The sequence below is a fragment of the Magnolia sinica genome, chromosome 15 (genome assembly GCF_029962835.1).
Source record: "Magnolia sinica isolate HGM2019 chromosome 15, MsV1, whole genome shotgun sequence".
NCBI classification, from domain to species: Eukaryota; Viridiplantae; Streptophyta; class Magnoliopsida; order Magnoliales; family Magnoliaceae; genus Magnolia; species Magnolia sinica.
In genome coordinates, this window is record NC_080587.1 from 14692820 (window position 1) to 14712360 (window position 19541).

Here is a 19541-nt window from a genome sequence, read left to right on the forward strand (position 1 = left end):
CACATCTATGAGTTCAGATTTTACAAGTGCACATGCATCCATGTAGTCCTTTTTGGTGCATTTGTGCACATCAAGAGTCACAGTGCACACTGATCTGATACCATTTAAAAGCCAGGAGCATGAATCCTATAATTTTTAATAATAAAAAAAGGGGCCACTTACCTTTTTTTTAGATGAAAATTATAAATTGGAGATCCGCCGTTGAGTTTGCTCTGATACCACTGTAGTGAAGCGCGGAAGGTGAGCCCTTAAGATCTGACGGTCTACACGAGTTTTAGAACCCTCACAAAGCAGAAGATTGATGCTCCAATGGCCCGCCTATCTACTACTGGAGCAGATGGATCTATTCACACTTCTGATCCTACGGTATAAGTGGCCCCGGATTGCGATATATGGATTAGATCGTCCCAAGGTCAAGCCAAAATGGACAGACTACTGTGCACACTATATCTCTCTCCGTATACTCTCAGTATTACTTATCATATCACTTACGGGAGAGAGTCTCATCCTTTTATAGGAAAGAATGAGAGATTGGATGAGACCAGATAATCCGGTCTTATCTCTATCTCCCATCTAAAATCAGATTCAAAGATGAATTTGAAATATAACAGAAAAGGAAGAGGTCGTAAGAAGCCTAAACTTATGGGACTCACCCACTGGTGATTGCTCACCGGTGGGCCCCACTGGCCTAGGTTTAGGCTGATTTGTGGTTGTTTTGGCTGTTTTTGTTTCCTTTTTAATAAAATCATTACTTCTCAAAAAAAAAAAAAAAACCTTTAGATTCTAAAGCATCCCTCCATAAATCTAGCCAGGTGTACGTCCTCCCTCGTCTAGTCAATTAAAACTATGTCATCTACAAACAACATGCTCACCATGGAATCTCTTCCTGCAAATGCCTTGTTAACTCGTCCATAACAAATGCAAAAAGGTAAAAGCTCAATGCCAAACCCTGGTTTAAACCAACAGTAATTGGAATCTCACTTCTCTCGCCACTAGTGGTCCTCACATTAGGTAGCACTCCCTCATACGTATCCTTAACAAGGTCAATATATCCTCTTGAGACTCTGTTCTTTCCCAACACCCACCAAATTAACTCTCTAGGGATCCTATTGTATACTTTCTCTAAATCAATAAAGGCCATGCGGAAATCCTTCCTCCTCTCCCGATATTTCTCCATCAATTGTCTAAGTAGGAAAATAGATTTAGTGGTAGACCTTTCGGGCATGAAACCAAATTGATTTTTTTGACACATTCATCTTGCCTTAAGTCTTTTTGCTCAATCACTCTCCCAAAGTTTCATAGTATGGTTTGCCGAGGAATTAAATATTTTGACCCTTTGATTACACAAAGCTTATGTTGGCCATCCATTTCAAAGCAAAAAATGGAATTTTAAAATGGTTGAAATAATCCACTTTAAGATATCTTATTCTTTTCCAGCCATCCATTTGATGGCCACAAATTGGATGTCCAGTTCTGAACGAACAGGGAACTCGGCCTCTCAATCGATCATCAATATCATTTTAAAAAGGCAAGTATGACCTTCTGCAATCAGATTTCCCCCCCTTGGTAAGTGAGAGGGGAGAGAATCCCAGGGCCTTACCTCAATGTTGCTGACTCAAAATACCACGATGTATTGATAACTAAACCTGATAAAGAATCATACCTTGTGGCAATAGATTTGAACAACCCAGCTGTTAGCGTGTTTCAAAAGAAAGGCATGCAGCCGTCCGTTTCTCTCTCTCTTCACATATTCCAAATAATTTGTGTGGACAACCCCTATAACTCGCCAGAATTTGGTCTTCCACCTCCGCCCATGATGGTACCATGTAAGATGCTCGGGCTCCTCAAGGACAGCAACATCTGCTTCTCCATCAGGGATGATTTCTGTAATATCTCCAACAGCTAAAATGCTCCTTTTCTCTGGATCAAACTGCAATGTGGTTGAATGATGCCATGAAATATTTTCAAACAAACACAGGAGAATGACAATTCTGGCAGGACCTTCTACTTGTGACTTGAAAATAAACAACTTGACCAACCAAGTCCATCTTAATTCCAAGAGAATGCAAAGGAGATACATACTAAGATGATTAAAAAAGATCTTCCCAAAAAATGTGGAAGGAACTGGGCCATTGATCAGCTAGGGCCGACCATGAACATACCCCCCCAGCAGAAAAATCAGGCGAGTCCACTCATCAAGGTAGGCCAAACATGTATGGGGAAAAAAAAAAAAAAAAACCAGAGAAAAATTGATCAGTGGCCTATATTCAATTTACATGTCTCCACCTGATGTGGTCAAGCACCTGATTTCTTGGGTCAGGGCATGTTCACGGGGGGACCCACCTGATTGATGGCCCAAATCTCACACACGTGACATATTGGAACAACCACCTCTTCGCATGAATCACCTTAGCAGGGTTCTGAATCCAAAACGTATGCAGGGATCACATAAATATGAGCAAGCTGAGTTCCAACCAGACTCAACTTAGTCCCAGCCCAGATGTCGGTTGAACCATATATGCCATTTCTTATTTTATACATCTTAATAAAGAGAAGGTCTCACACACAACTAGTTGTAGATGAAAGTTTGTGCTACAAGCTACATGTGGGGCCTACCATGGCGTGCATCTCATCCAATCTGTCCGGTAGACCAACCAACCATGAAAAATGGATGCCCCAAAAACAGGCTGATCCAAACATCAGGTGCGGCACACCACAGAAAACAATGGACAACCGCCAAAAAACCTCCAAATTCATGTGGAGCCTGCCTGATAGTTGGATCGGCCTGACTTTTGAGACATCCCATCTTCATGGTGGGGTGACCCTGCTGGATGTGTTGGATGCCATACAGAGACTGAGGTGAGCTCAACATGCAATTATTTGCATGAACTTTTCAACTACAACTAGTCTTGTCATGAATTCAAGTGTTAAAGTAGTACAATTGATCTGCAGAGATCATTTACCTTGCCTGGATAGAAACATATGTTAAATCCAGATAAAAATCCAGTCCTGTCTTCAAGCCACCGACGGACATAAGTTTCCTGCTCCAATGGTGATCCAAAAGTAATTTTATTTGGATAAACAAGTTCTTGGTCCTTCAAAGACAGCCAAGGAATCACTAATGTAACTTTTCTCTCTCCATCCTTTGCAAGATAAGCGGCACGGAACAGAGGGTTGACAGCAGTTCCAGTCATCCATGGAAGGCTTGCTGTTGTAAATATTGCAATATGCTGCTTTCTATCCATCATATCATCGGGTCATATTCATGTAGCTATCTTGAGATTCAAGAGTCAGCCTGGTTCTTGATGAGATCCCAAATTAGATATCCAAACTGCATTAATGAATTAGATGCCATGACATATATAAGAACTTAAAATATCAAAGAACTAAAACAATTGAAAACCACCAGTTTATCTTACTGTGGAATGGAATAAAAAATTGCTGAAACTGACTTGAAAACCACCAGTCTGAACAATTGTTAGGATGTCCAATTAGTGTAATTACTAACTAATCCGCTGTTGGGCTGATGTAGGACGGGGAGGATGATTGGTAGAGGACATGAATTAAATGCACTCTATTACCTCAATCATGGAATAACAAGGACTGAAGCTGCATTGCAGACCAACATCTCTCCTCATCAATGGCATTCTAGGTTTGGTCACCCATCTCTCCTCATCAGTAGCATTCCAGGTTTGTCATTCTATGTCTGGTTGAACTATTCATTCCTGTCTTTTATCCCATGGCATCATTCATCAAACATCATGTGCACACACACCACAGCAGAATGGAGTTGTAGAGCATAAAAATCGTCATTTATTTGAGGTTGCTAGGGCATTGTTGTTAAAAATAAAGGCTTTGAAAGGTTTTTAGAGTGATGCAGTTTTGACTGCATTTTATCTCATAAACCAGATGCCTTTATCAGTCTTAGGTGGTAAAGCTCCTTTCTCTGTCATATATCCCCACCGCCAACCGTTTTCAATTCCTTCCAAAGTTTTTGGGTATATATGCTTCACACATCAACTTGACCATGTTTCTGATAAATTTGAACCCAAGGCTGTAAAGTATGTTTTCTACAATACTCTTATACTCAGTGGGGTTACAAGTGTTATATAATCCAGTCACTTATTGACGGTATGTGTCAGTTGATGTTACATTTTTTTAAGTACTCAATTTTTTTCTGAGGGAGGAAGATCCTTGCAACTCGCAGAAGGTTCCATCACTCTTCCTATGGCGCCAGACAACTTCATCCATAGAGTGAGTTCTTGTGCAGCGTTCAGATCCACCACTGCTGCAAGTCTACTCTAGACGTTCCAAGAAAGGTGATGAAGTGCATACCAACATGTCCTCTATCAATCATAGCACCCCATCATTCTTTTGAGTCTTCACCAGTATTGTCTGATGAAGGTGATCTGCCCACTGCTCTCTGTAAGGGCATATGCTCTTGTACCTAGCATCCTATCCCTAATTTTGTTTTCTTTGATGACTTGTCTCCTTCTTTTTTGCAGTTTTCTTTGCATTTATCCTCTGTGTTTGTTCCTTGCTCTTTCTAGGAGGCTCTTAATAGTGATGAGTGGAAGTGAGCTATGGTAAAACTAAAAGAGATGGCTCCACTTCATCAAAATCAAACTCGAACTTTAGCTAAGTTACCTACAGGAAAATGTGTAGTAGAGTGCAGATGGTACCTTCAAGTACAATCCTGATGGCTTGGTAGAACATTTAGAGGCTTGACTCGTTGCGAAGGGATTCACTTAGACCCTAGGGATTGAGACATCTCATGTGGCCAAGCTTCATTCTGTACGTGTGCTGATCTCTATTGCTACAAATTTAGACTTGCCCCTATACATTGTTCCAGCTTGATGTGAAGAACAACTTTCTTCACGGGGATCTGCTTGAATAGGTGTATAAGGAGAAACCGCCTGGCTTTGTTGCTCACGGGGATTGGGATAAAGTATGTCATCTAAAGAAATCAATTTATGGATTAAAACAATCTCCTCGTGTTTGGTTTGATAAATTTAGTAAGCTGGTGCTTCAGTTTGGGATGAAACATAGTCAAGCAGATCATTCAGTTTTTGTTCAACAGAGAAAGACAGGTACTATCGTGTTAGTTGTATATGCCGATGATATCATTATTGCTAACAATTGTACATGTATTTTTTAGTAAAAGAAGTTTGTACAATAACACTTTTGCATAAGGAATTTAGGTTGCCTTTGATGCTTTCTAGGTATTGAGATAGCAAGGTCGAAGGTGGGAATTAACTTATTATAACAGAAGTATGCGATGAATTTATTAGAGGTGGTAGATTTGCTAAGGGCTAAGCCACTTGAAATTCCCATGGATGCTAATTCAAAGATGAGTATAGATGAAGGGGAACTATTTGATGATCCAAGGAGATATCGCCGGATAGTTGGAAAATTGATCTATTTAACAATTACACGGTCGAACATCTCTTATCCAGTCGGCGTAATTAGTCAGTTTATACAGGCTCCTCATATGTCTCATATTGTATGGAGGTTGTGCTTCGTATACTTAGATATTTAAAGGGAACTTATGGCCATGAAATTCTCTACAAGCGAAATGGACGTTTTAGGGTAGAAGAGTTTTTTTTTTTTATGCAAACTAGGTTGGCTCTCCTTCTCATAGGCGGTCGAGACCACAAGTTATTGAACATTTGTAGGAGGAAATCTACTTACATGGAAAAACAAGAAGCAAAATGTTGTCACTCGGTCCAACGCAGAAGCAGTGTATAGGGCTATGGCCTATACAACATGTGAACTTATTTGGTTGAAGGCATTAATGTGTGAGCTCGAGTTTATGGTGGATGCACATATTAAATTGTACGTAATAATCAAGCAACATCTCACTTCGCCAACAATCCAGTCTATCACGAAAGAACCAAGCACATTGAAGATGATTGTCACTGCATTAGCAAAGAGGATATTAACAAGAAAATATGCACGTTGTTTGTCAAGTCTCAGGATCAAATGGACAACATGTTTACGAAGGCTTTAAGTCAGACTTATCTAGACAGATTCTTTCTCAAGTTGGGCATCGGTGATACATATGTTCTAGCTAAAGGGGGAGTATTGATGCATTATGACCATAGGTGTGGGCCACCCTAGCCACACGTGTGGTCCCATGATCACGCATGTGGTTCTCATATGTTTGGGTTTATGTTGGGCTTTGTCATGTTTGGGCTATAGTCTTTAAGCCCATAACTCATTAGTTTATTTTATCTTTTAGTTAGAGGGTTTTAATTGTAATTTCTTATATTAAGTGAATGCCCTAATTTTAATAAAAGATATGGTGGGGGCATGTGGAGCATTTCAAGCTCTCTCCTCTCATTCTCCTTTTCCTCTCACTTTTCTTCTTTTCTTCTCTTTTCTCCATCTATTACAACTTCATTCAATAATATCAATTATTCTTTTGAGAGATAACTAACAATTTATTAAAACGCCCATTAGAAGGCAGGAAAAGAACGCAACGTGACACTAACAGCCTTAGCTGCTTTAACATGAGGAGCCAAACCTAAAACAAAACCCTTAATATTGCTAATTACCCCATTCACAAAGGACCTCTCGTTTCTAAAGCACCAGTCATTCTACTCCTTCCATATGGCCCAAAAAATAGCCATGATGAGAAACCCACAAACCGCTTTACCAGCTTTCCCAACTCCCCCTCCATGCCACACCCAAAGGAGATATTCTTGTGGATGAATGGACTATAGTAGTATACCAATATTCGACCCAAGGTAACCACTTTAACCATCCAAATGGATGGTCACTGGTGAACCATCGTATGTAAGTTTCTAGTGTTTGATTAGCCATCTCTAATTGTCCATCGGTTTGAGGGTGATAGCTGGAGCTCATTTGCAATTGGGTACCTTGTAATTTGAAAAGTTCTAGCCAAAAATGACAAGTGAAGGAGGGGTCCCTCTCACTTATGATTAGGGTTGTTCACGAGTCGAGCTAGCTCGAAAAGCTCGCTCAACTCGGCTCAAGTCAGCTCGGATTGACTCAGCTTGAAAGGCCGACTCGGGGCGAGTCAAGCTTGTTTTCTAAAGCTCGAGTTGAGTTCAAGCCGAGTTCGACCATGGTGCATTTCAACTCGACTCGACTCGAAGAATATATTTTAATATTTTATATATATATATATTGATACCACTTTCGCCAGGATCTTCTTGCGAGCAGCAGTGTCACACAAAAACGAAAGAAAGCAACAACCACTAAAAAACCCTACCCATCCCCATTCCCTCTCTTTCTTTCTTCCCTTACCCCACCGAGCACGAGCAGACGCCGTAGCCTGCACAGCCGCACCCAGCCCGGCAGCCCAACTGCCCAAGACTCTGCCCGGCTGACTGCCCCTCTTTATCTCTCTCTTTCTCTCATTCTCCTGATTTCTCTGAGCAACCCGCGCAGCCCACTCGGCGACTTCAAGCAACCCGTGTCCAATCCATGACATATGAACAAGCTCGACTTGACCCGAACCACTAGCTCAACTTGAACTCGACTCGACAGCTTTGGCAAACAAGCCAAGCTTCAATGTTGAGCTCGAGCTCGAGCTCGAACTCGAACTCAAGTATAACATGGACGAGTCGAGCCGAGCATGGCTCACCTCGACTCGACTCGGCTCGATGTACAGCCCTACTTATGATTGATAAGGACGTGCAATTTAACAATATGTATAACAAATAATTGTGCCACATAAGATGTCATATACGGGCGATGTAGTGCAATAAAATGGGCATATTTAGAAAGGCAATCCACTAAAATAAGTATTACCGTTTTACTATGGGATGGTGGAAGCCTGTTGATGAAGTCCATTGAAATATCTATCAAGATGTGATTAGGTAAACCCAATGGTTGTAGAAGTCCTGATGGAGCAATGCATTCTTATTTGTGCGGTTGACAAGTGTTACACTCTCCAATGAACTATCATACCTGGGTTCTCTTTCCGAGCCAATAGAAAATTGATTTAATTCTTGAAAGAGTTTTGTGATGCCTCGAATGTCCAGTAGGAGTGTCGCGTTCCTTCATCACCTTTGGAATTAAAGTAGATTTTGGACTCAGCAAGACACGACTATTGCAGTAAAATATTTCATTTTTATAGGAATATTTAAGTGGGTCCAGGTCTCCTTTATCCCAACATTTTTGGATCTACATAAAAAATGTGTCTTGAAGGTAGGAATCGTGGAGGTCATTTCACCAAGAGGATGTTCAAGCAAATATGAAAACAGATATTCTCTCTTGGTTGGAGTGAAGGTACATCAGCCAACTTATTTTCTCTCCCATTTTTGTATTTATTTAATAGTCATAACCTAAAAGTTTGGAGAGCCATTTTTGTTGCATAAGCGTAGTAAGCCTTTGTCTAAGGAGATATTTAAGGCCCCTCTTATATGTTCAGATAAGGAAGAGTCTGCCCAATAGATAGGATCTCCACTTTTGGACAGCTTGGACAATAGCGAACACTTCCTTTTCGTCTATAGAGAGAGAAAGACCGGTACCTTTTAATGCTTGACTGAAGAAAGCAATCGAACGTCCATCATGCATCAGAACAACCCCAATTCCCGTTCCTGAAGCATCACATTCCAGGACAAAATGTTTGGGGGAGTCTGGTAGAGCCAATACAGGTGAATGCAATAAGGATTCTTTAAATTTTAAAAAAGATTCCTTAGCCGTGTCGTTCCAGTGAAAGGAGTCCTTTAGTAGTGCAAAAAATGGTCCCGTGATAGTCCCATAATTAGAGATGAATTTTCAATAATATCCAATGAGGCCAAGAAACCCTCTAAGAGACTTGAGAGTCAATGGCCTAGGCCATTCTTTCACGTGGACAAATTTTATTTTTTTATTTTATTTTTTGTGTGTCCACAACAACTCCATCTTTAATGATTACGTGACTTAATTAATCCACCTCTGTTGTCCCGAACTGCCACTTGGATTCTTTAGCAAATAAATTGTGAGATCTAAGCGTGGATAGGACCATCTAGAGATGAGAGAGATGGTCATCCATTGATTTTTTGTACAAAAGTATATCATCAAAGAAGATTAGAATAAATTTTTGGAGATGGGGTTTGAATATGTCATTCATCAAGCTCTAAAAAGTAGATGGGGTGTTGGTGAGATCGAAAGGCATTACCAAAAATTCATAATGCCCTTCATGTGTACAGAATATCATTTTGTGGATGTCAACGTCCTCTATTCTGATCTGATGATATCCCAAACATAGATCCAATTTAAAATATATTTTTTTTTTTAAAAAAAAAGCCTCATGCAATTCATCGAGCGGCTCATCAATGACAGGATTAGGGAATTTGCCTTTAACAATAACATTATTTAAGGCTCGATAGTAAACACACATCCGCCAGTTGCTATCAGACTTGCGCACCATCAAAACTGGATAAGAATACGAGTTGGTGCTTGACCGGATAATGCCTGAATGCAGCATCTCTTTAATTAATTTTTCAATATTTTATTTATGTATTTTATTTTTTTTTCGTAATGGGGATACCTGTAGGGCCATACAAAAACCAGGTTGCTTCCCTCCACCATTGGAATCTTTTGGTCATGGCTACGCAGCTATGCTATGGGGGTAGCCACTTGGGTTCTTTAAAAAACATCTGAAAACTCAAATACTCTATCTTGGAGTCGTGTATACTTTGGGTTGTCCACCTGCATAGATTTAAGACAAACTGAATGTAACATTATCTCCTTTCAAAATTTAATAGCCTACCTATCTTTTGAATTGTTGATTGTCCAATACATCCAAATCATCTTTGTGAGACCCTCGTAACATGTTAGGCCCTTGTATTTTGAAGCTCATCTACATCTGAGAGAAATCCCACAATATAGGACCTAGTGTACTTAGCTAATGAACGCCCAAAACTGCATCGCATCCTCCTAGTGGAAGGATAAGAAAATTATGGTGATTGGGACTCCTTGCAAGGTAAGAGTCAAACCTGAACACCTTCCTTGACTGACTAGGTAGTCCCCATTTGCAACCATTATTTGAAATTGGCCTCCCGAGGAGATTGAGAAGCCAATTCGTTTAACGGTTGTGGGGTCCACAAAATCATGTGTACTACTAGAGTCGATAAGAACTGTGATAGGTTTATGATTGAGGTGGCCCACCACACGCATTGTCTGAGGATGAGATGTTCCTGCAATGGCATGTAAGGAGATTTCAGGTTGTGCAATTACTATATTGCCCTCCATGCTAGCTACACTAGATGATTCTTTTTCCTTTATTAGTAACGGCTCCGGCTCCTAGACTTTATCCTCATTAGGCCATGTGCCCTCCAATAAAAATAGCATTTATGTCTTGCAACGATGACGGAGCACAAATTTCTCATCACAATTAAAGCATAACCCGCGATCCCTTGTTCTTTTGCCTCCATTGGGGTAAGACGTTTAATAGGAGGAATTGAGGGTTTGGGGCCCAAAAGCCCAAGCTGGAAATTTGGTTTAGGAAGAATCTCTCTAGTAACTTTATGTTGGGCCACAATATTTTCTTCTTCCAATTGGGCTAACCCAATAGCAGCCATTACATTTTTTGGGTTAAACATTTATACATCAAGCCGGATTTCATCTTTCAATCCGCTGAAAAAATAGCTTACCAAGAAAGATTTTGGTAAACTGTTAATTCTATCGCCTAATTTCTCAAATTGAGATTGGTAATCTCTTACCGAGGAAGTTTGCCTCAATTTGGCAAGAGAACCAGTGCAATCTTCGAATTCAGTTGGACCAAACCTCTTGATGAGGTTATTCGAAAATGTGGACCATGATAATGACCAGTGAGCCTTCTCCATTCCATCGAAACCACTACAATGCTTCTCCCTCCAAATGAAATGAAGCAATGATCGGGCATTGATTTGAGTTGGCTCGATGATATGCGAAAAAATTGCTCCGCACGATACACCCATTCATGTTTTTTTTTTTTTTTATAAAAGAATTAACTGAAACCTTCATTAAAAGGAAAGGGAAAAAAAGAAGGGGAAAAGCTCGCTGAGATGGCATGCCAAACACCCTTTAAAAAAGAGAAAAATTACAACTTTACAGATTAACCACATTACAGGCCCATTCGGAGATAAATTGATGCACCCTTTTAACTATGAAGTCCACCAAATTAGAAACATCTCTAAAGCACCTACTGTTTCTTTCTTCCCAGACTACCCGCCAAATGGCTAAAAGAGACATTCTCCAAACCATAGAAATATCTTTACCCAGGGAGACACCATGCCAGCTGCAAGAAGACGATCTGTAGAATGCGGGAAAGTCCAGGAGACCGTGAAAGAAGAAAGCAGGACTGACCATACCTGATGGAAGTATGGGCAGTGAATGAATAGATGGTCTATCGTTTCTTCATTTGTCATATAACAAAGACAAATATTGGAGATAATCATTCCCCTTTTTCTTAGATTGTCAACTGTAAGGACTTTCCTCTTCCCCACCAACCAACCAAAAACTGCAATCTTAGGAGGCACTTTATATTTCCACACTTTAGCTGTCATCACCTCATCGGGTAAAATTGATTTCCTGCCGATACAGAGATATAGGGATTTCACTAAAAATAACCCCTTTTTTTATCAGGACTCCAAACAAGCCTATCATTTTGAAGAATATCTGGATTACATTAACCAATATGATCTAGTAAGGCAGTAAATTCTCCAATTTCCCAGTCATGGAAGTTCCTTTTGCATGGGGGATGCCAAATAACTTCATTACCATGGATTGAGTAGCAATCAGCAACCGCAATGGAAGAGTTGGGAGCCAAACGATATATAGAGGGGAAATCATCTTTCAAAGCCGAAGAACCTGCCCAGATATCTACCCAAAATCAGGTTTTATCTCCTTTGCCCATAGAATGACCGATACTCCTACAAACTTCCTTATTAGAACATAGCACACCTCTCCATAAAGCAGAGGCTCTATAGGAAGAAGAATCCTTGGACCACCAACCTTCAGACATGCGCCCATATTTGCATTTGATTAGAATATTCCAAATAGCCCCATTTTCTGTCCCAAGTCTCCACCACCACTTGCCTAGCAAGGCCCGATTCATAGCTTTAAGGTTTCTAACACCAGCTCCTCCATCCTGATATTGCTAACAAACCTCTTTTCAATCTACCAAATGAAATTTCTTCTTTTCCTCCATCCCATGCTAAAGAAAATCACGTCTTAGACTTTCCAATATGGCAAGAATATTAGCCGGACATTTGAAAAGAGACATAAAATATAGGGGAAGATTAGAGAGTAACGCTTTAATCAAAGTAAGACAACCGTCTAAAGATAAATATCTGCATTTCCACCTGGCTAAATATGTTTCAAACCTATCGATTACTTTATCCCATAAAACCAACGGAGGTTTACCTACGCAGAAGGGGAGCCCAACGAAGGTTGTCGGAAGAGATCCCGACGCGCAATCGAAAAAATCAGCATAGACTCTGGATTCAACTTCATCCAGATTGACACCAATCATCCGCGACTTTCTCATATTCACTTTAAGGCCCGAAACCGCTTCGAAACAACGGATAGAGGTACGGAGATTACTGACTTCGTTGAGATCTGCCTCACAAAAAAGAAGAGTATCGTCTGCGAATTGAATGTGAGAAATAGGGGAGTCCATGCCTTTCACCTTGAAGCCACCGATAATGCTTTCTGCCTGACCTTTGCTCAACATACTTGAAAGGGCCTCTCCCACGATAAGGAATAAGAAGGGGGATAACGGATCTCCTTGCCGTAGACCCCTTGAACTCTGAAAGAAACCTTTGGGGGACCCGTTTATTAGAATCGAGAAGAATGCTGACCCGATACATTCCTTCATCCAAGATACCCATTTGGTCCCGAAACCCATCCTATGAAGCATATAGAGAAGAAAATTCCAATCGACGTGATCATAAGCCTTCTCTAAATCAAGTTTGCCTAAAAGGCCCTTGGCTCCAGATTTATGACTTGAGTCTAGACATTCGAAAGCAATGAGGGCACTGTCGATGATTTGTCTACCTGGGATAAACGCACTTTGATTATGAGAAATAATCTTACCTAAGACCCCCTTCAATCGAGAAGCTAGGACTTTGGCCAGAATTTTATAGGGCCCACCGAGGGGACTGATCGGTCTAAAGTCATGCAAAGAGTCCGCTCCATGAATTTTAGGAATAGGCACAATAAAGGATACACCCATTCGTTAGGATCTTCTCCACCAAAACAAGGGAAATCAAGCCGAATAACTCTATTCTAAATGCCTCTTGATGTTCCTGGATGTGTGGAATTACCAACTTTTTTGTACTTTGAATTGATGATTGTACTATCTTTTTAAACAGTCCCAATGTTAGTCAGTAGTGATCTGATCATACTTGGCATTTAGGGCGGATAATTTTTGGAGGACCTCTTGTATATGTTGATCTTGTTGTTCACTCCTTTTCAGAAGGGTCTTCATATCATTTCTATCTACTATAAATCCTCTCTTTGATAGAAAATGGTATGCACGTTAATTTTTTGAGTTAATTTCACGGGTTACTAAAGGAATGGTATGGATAATTTCAGGGAGAATGCAATCTTCCTGATATGGAAGAAGATAAAAACATAGGGTAAACAAGAAAGAGAGACTAAGAAAAAATAATGGAATTTTGGAATTAAGTCAACAAGTACTGTTTTCCATGCATTCATTGTAATTAAATAAATAGTGTTGTACCATATTCCTAACTGTTCTTGGAAAACCCAATTGGAAAGGATACGTGTTTAGCAAGAGAAAAATATTGCAAGCTAAAGATCTTTAAGAATGCTTTGAGTGTTTTTTACAAAATCATAGCACACAGAATGACAAGAAATGGAGCAGTTGAAAAGAATTCAAAAGCAAACTAGGCGACCGATAGTCATCTAGGAGGTCGATCAAGCGATCGATAGGCATCTAGGAGGTCGATCAAGAGCGGTCAAGTGAAATATGGTCGAGTCAGCAAGGAGACCTGGAGCGGTTACTAGAACAGGTGGCAAGTTTAGAAGGAAATCTCCAAAAGGCCATGTAGTGCTGAAACGGTTACAACAACTATTAGAACATGGGAAGCATCGAGAAGGCCATGTAGTGTTGAAACGATTATAGCAACCGTCAGAACGTGGGAAGCATCCAGAAGGCCAAGTAATGCTGAAGGATTATAGCAACCATCAGAACGTGGGAAGCAACCAGATGGCCAAATTAAGGCTATAAAAAACAAAGGAATTCAGCAAAGCAAATCGTCACATACCAACCCAATCAAACCCAATATATCTTTCAATTACCCGTCATTTACATTCCTTAGCGTAATCACTCTACTTTTTTACCAATCAATTACATTTCTTAGTGTAATCCTTTACTTTTCGCTTGTTGTTTACATTTCATAGTGTAATCCGTAGCGTTAATCAAGTAACTGATAATCTTAGCTGTAATTTAGGTCTACGCTCATACGTTGGATTCAGTGCTCCATCCAGGAAGGTGTTTTGCAGCTACTCACTGTGACCGACTGGAATGTTTCCTTTCCTATTTTTCCTTTCATCAATATTGAATGGTCCTTTCATACTGAAGGCAAAGGTGTAACCCATCATCAGAGGACGAGCCCTATCCTCTGAATATCACCTGATCCTACTTATATACTGAGTGAGTGGCTGAATAGGAGACCGATCTCATTTGATCTCGGTCATATACCACGTATCTGCCTATCTTGGTGCTTGGGGTCATAGTTGTTCGGTTTGAATTGAGCCGCAAATTCTATTCTGGCACGCCTGCACTTGTCACGTGACAAAAACTGCAAATCGAACCATTATAGGTTTTTGGCATGCCCGGTGGGACGGATAATATGAGCCAGTATAAAGGTGTAATGAGAAAGCAAGATGACAAACAGATCTTTATGAGATAATGATGGTTGTGCTACGTGATATGCAAATGGTGAATCAGCATATAGAAGAGCAATTACGAGCTTAGGCCAAGCAGTTACGAATTCAAGCCGAAACCAACAGATGGATGGCAAGTCAGGCCGAAAGTCTGAATATGATGTTTTCTAAAAGAACAACTACAATGTCGCAGCAAAATGTGTCTCGGCCAATTGTTAATATTAGTTTTGTCTTAAATCTAGCATCAGTATCGCCAGCATCGCAATTACCTCTTCCACAACAGAACATTCATCCCGCTCCAATGCAGGAGATACGGAACGCTCCGCTATCCGCCAAGTTCAAACAACTAGAGCGGGAGGTCAGAAATTTTATCCCTGAAGAAGGAAACCACGATATACCGAGGGGGGGGGGGGGGGGGTGTCAACCCTTCCTTGGGAATCTACCGTATCATGGAAGGCGAAACCAGGTAGGCCTTGAATTACCTCCAATGGTCGAATCACGTTGTTTGAACCGTGACCAAATTATTCAAATGGTTCAGGAAGTAGCAGGCCAAGTTCTCAGCCGTATTACTACCTGGGTCGACCATAAGCCAGATTCGTAATGGATTGATCGACAATCTCCATTGTCACAGCCGATTTTGTCGTTTCTCAATCATAATGGTCGAGTTCGACTAAGATAGGGGAATTTGTCATTTCTTAATCATGATGGTCGAGTTCGACGAAGACGGCCGAATTTGCCGTTTCTTAATCAAGATGGTCGAGTTCGACCAAGACGGTTGAATTTGTCATTTTTTGATCAAGATGGTCGATCAAGCGGTCGAATGTTATCTAAGAGCCCGATTAAGCAACCGAGTGAAATGCGGTTGAGTTAGCAAGGAGGCCCGGAGCGGTTACTAAGACAAGTGGCAAGTTTAGAATGAAATCTCCAGAAGGTCATGTTGTACCATATTCCTTACTGTTCTTGGGAAACTCAATTGAAAGGACGTGCTATAGCAAGGGAAAGATGTTGTGAGCTAATGATCTTCAAGGATGCTTAAAAGTGTTTTTTACGGAATCACAGCTCACGAGATGATAAGACAGGGAGCAGTTGAAAGGAATTCAAAAGCAAATCAAGCGGACGATAGTCATCCAGGATGTTGATCAAGCGGTCGAATGTTATCTAAGAGCCCGATCAAGCAACCGAGTGAAATGCGGTCGAGTTAGCAAGGAGGCCTGAAGCGGTTACTAAGACAAGTGGCAAGTTTAGAATGAAGTCTCCAGAAGGTCATGTAGTGTTGAAACGGTTACAGCAACTGTTAGAACATGTGAAACATCCAAAAGGCCATGTAGTGCTGAAACGGTTATACCAACCACCAGAACGCGAGGAGCCTCCAGAAGGTCAAGTAGTGTTGAACGATTATAGTAATAGTCAGAACGTATGAAGCATCCAAATGGTCGGGTTAACGCTATAAATAGAAAAAGAATTCAGCAAAATAAATCGTCTCATACCAACCCAATCAGACCCAATATATCTTTCAATTACCTGTCATTTACATTCTTTAGCGTAATCACTCTACTTTTTTGCCAATCAATTACATTTCTTAGTGTAATCCTTTACTTTTGGCTTGATGTTTACATTCCATAGTGTAATCCATAGCTGATGATCTTAGTTGTAATTTGGGTCTACGCTCATACGCTGGATTCGGTGCTCCATCCAGGAAGGTGTTTTGCAACTGCTCATTATGACCGACTATAAGGTTTCCTTTCCTATTTTTCTTTTATCTGTATTGAAAAGTCCTTTCGTACTGAAGTCAAAGGTGTAACCCATCATCAAAGGACAAACCCTACCCTCTAAATATTGTTTAATCCTATTTACATATTGAACGAGTGCCTAAATAGGCGACCGATCTCATTCGATCTTAGTCATATACTACGTATCTGCCTATCTCGACGCTTGGGGTCATAGTTGTTCGGTTTGAATTGAGCCACAAATTCAATTCTAGCACGCCCGCACTTGTCACGTGATAAAAACCGCAAATCGAACCACAACAAAGAGAAACATAACTAATTATAACTTCCACAACTTCTCTAATCTTCACAAACCTCCATAACTTCCTAACTTCTCTAACCCTCCATAACTTCTCCAACCTTCCATAACCTCCATAACTTCTAACCTTGCTGACATGGCTAACCTTGCTGTTGTGGCCTTCACATGTCAGATGTACGATTGTTCACGTAACGCACCCGCTACATTGGGGGGCCGCAATACGGAAGGTTGGGATTGGCTTAAACAACATGATCTAGCCCTTCAAGAATTTACATTATAAAATCAACAAAAAATATTTGGAAAGAAAAGAAAAGAATGAATCACAACTTTCACTCGATAAACATTCACAAATTAGCAATTCCAGATAAAAAATTTAAAAAAAATAAAATAAATAGAATTCAATAGATATGAATTACTAAAAAAAAAAAATACAATCTACCCATGAATCACAAGAATTTGCCGATATCTAGAGAGAGAGAGAGAGGAAAAGAAAAGCAGAGAAAGAAAATCCAAGAATTTAGAAATCGAGAAAAAGAAAGGGAGGAAAATGAGGTGAAATATATGACCTTTTTGCTGGAGAAAAATAATCTGAAGAGGGAATCTGCTTCAGAGATTTCAATCAAAGCGAAGAGAGTTGAAGAAATTTTCGGTATGTAGCGAAGTTGAGGAAGAAGAGAAACCGGACTTTTCTTCTCTCTTCTTTCCAAGAAACCATCAGATACAGCGGCGGTATCGTACGTTAGGATACATTATTCTGGAAGCGGATTGGCTAGTGTACCACACACCAGCGATATAGCTGAAGTATTGACGTCAGCAAGTTCTGTGGGTCACATTATAAGGTATGTGTTATATCCAAACCGTCCATCCATTTGGCGAGCTCGGATTAAGGATTTCTCCAAAAAATAAGACAGAATAAAGATTAGTTGGACCACACTGCAAAAAAAAGTGGGGGATTGAACATATACCATTGAAACCCTTTTGGGGGTCACAGAAGTTTTTTATCAATATGATATTTGTTTTTTCTCTTCATCCAGGTATTTCTGACCTTATGAACATATTTGATGGAAAATAAATGTTATTGTGGGCCCTACGAATGTTTTAACAGTGAAAATCATTATCCCGCTGCTATTTGTGTTGTGGTCCATTTGATCTTTGTATATGATTCATTTTTTGGCTCCTGATCTAAAATAATCTCTACAAATGGATGAACCGTGTGGATATAATAAATACATCATTTTGGGGCCATGTAACTTGGATATACCGTAACCGTTCGTACAACTCGGAGCACGACCAGCGTCATCGCTCGTCTTCGCACGACATGTACCAACACCAGCTATATCGCTGGTGTGTGGAACAGCAGCCAATCCGCTTCCCATTATTCTTCTCCCTTGCCAATTTATAGCATATATAGAATATCCTAGCCGTAGAAAAGGTGGGGTAGACCACGATAATCACCTTTATGAAAAATCACGCCGATCCACTCATTGGGTGGGCCATACCCAACCCCAGCGACCGCTATGATAATGTATTGGGCGCCGTGGGGCCCACCGTCCATCCATTTTCCAAGCTTATTTTAAGCGGGAACAAACAAATGAAGGGCTCCGAAGATCAAGTTGACCGTACCACGTGAAACAGTGGGATAAGACACCCACCGTTGAAATCTTACTGGGGCCCACCGTAATTTTTATTTTCCATCCAGCCTGTTGAGAAGGTTGCACAGACCTTGATGAACGGAAAACACAAACATAAGCTGGATCGGAAGTTTTGTGGGCCCGGGAAGTTTTCAGTGGTGGGCATTCAATCACCACTGTTTCATGTGGTGTGGTCCACTTGAGATTCCGATCTTTTTTATTTTTTGGAATCATACGTGAAATGATCTTAGAAAATTAATGGACGGCGTAGATATTAAACAAATAAATCATGGTGGGGCCCACAGCCCCCAACACATCAACGCACTAGGACTGCGGGTGGCGTTGTCAACAGCAACTGATCCGCGTCCGTTGTACCATCGGATATTCACTAGTATTTGGAGTTATGCCTCTCACTACGGGTGGATCGGTCTTGATTGGGAGATCAACGTGGTGTGGCCCACTTTTTCATGAGTCGAATATTCTACATGTGTGTCACGTTGGCAGAATATTTTGGGATTAATATAGCGTATGATACAGCTGCGATATCTGATTAGGGAGTGGATTAGGTGCGGTCTCTTGCCTCAACCAAGACGATGCAGCCATTACCGTAAGGCCATTTATATATAAAAGCTTTTTTTTTTTCTCTGTATTTTCAAATCATTCTAACGACAGGACACAAAAATGAAAAGGATTTGATTTTTAGAAGAATACACCATTGGTAATGGTGGTGACTGACTTTTAATGTAGCGCAAAAGTTTTGGATGTTTTTTTCACCTTCGTTGTTATAATAAAACATCCAATCATGTCACCGTTGTTTCCTTTGTTGGAATTTGTGCTGCGGAATTATACGGATCTAGATCTAGGATAGCAATTCAATAGTAATAAGCAATCACAGGAGAACACAAAATTTTAACGTGAAAAACTCTTGTGGGAAAAAACCACGGCACAAAGTGATAGATCTCCACTATGAAAATAAAAATTACAAAGAGAGAGGACTTATCCGATCTCACCCTTACTACACCCTTTGATTTC

At 40.5% G+C, this 19541-nt stretch overlaps 1 protein-coding gene across 3 annotated transcripts in view; it reads right to left on the bottom strand.

Annotated features, from left to right (window-relative positions):
* LOC131226613 (digalactosyldiacylglycerol synthase 2, chloroplastic-like) overlaps positions 1-17604 on the bottom strand; it is a 30222-nt gene extending 12618 nt beyond the window's left edge. The window contains exons 1-3 of one of the 3 annotated variants that reach the window (XM_058222189.1): positions 17445-17604; positions 2964-3295; positions 1664-1930 (exon numbers count right to left, since the gene is read on the bottom strand). In XM_058222189.1, the coding sequence (XP_058078172.1) occupies positions 1664-1930; positions 2964-3248 (552 nt within the window). In that variant the 5' untranslated portion in view covers positions 3249-3295; positions 17445-17604. Of the gene's footprint in view, positions 1-1663; positions 2015-2082; positions 2149-2963; positions 3332-17444 lie in introns of those variants that run through there. The other 2 variants (XM_058222188.1, XM_058222190.1) reach the window with 2 other exon arrangements.
* Positions 17605-19541: the final 1937 nt, after the last annotated feature.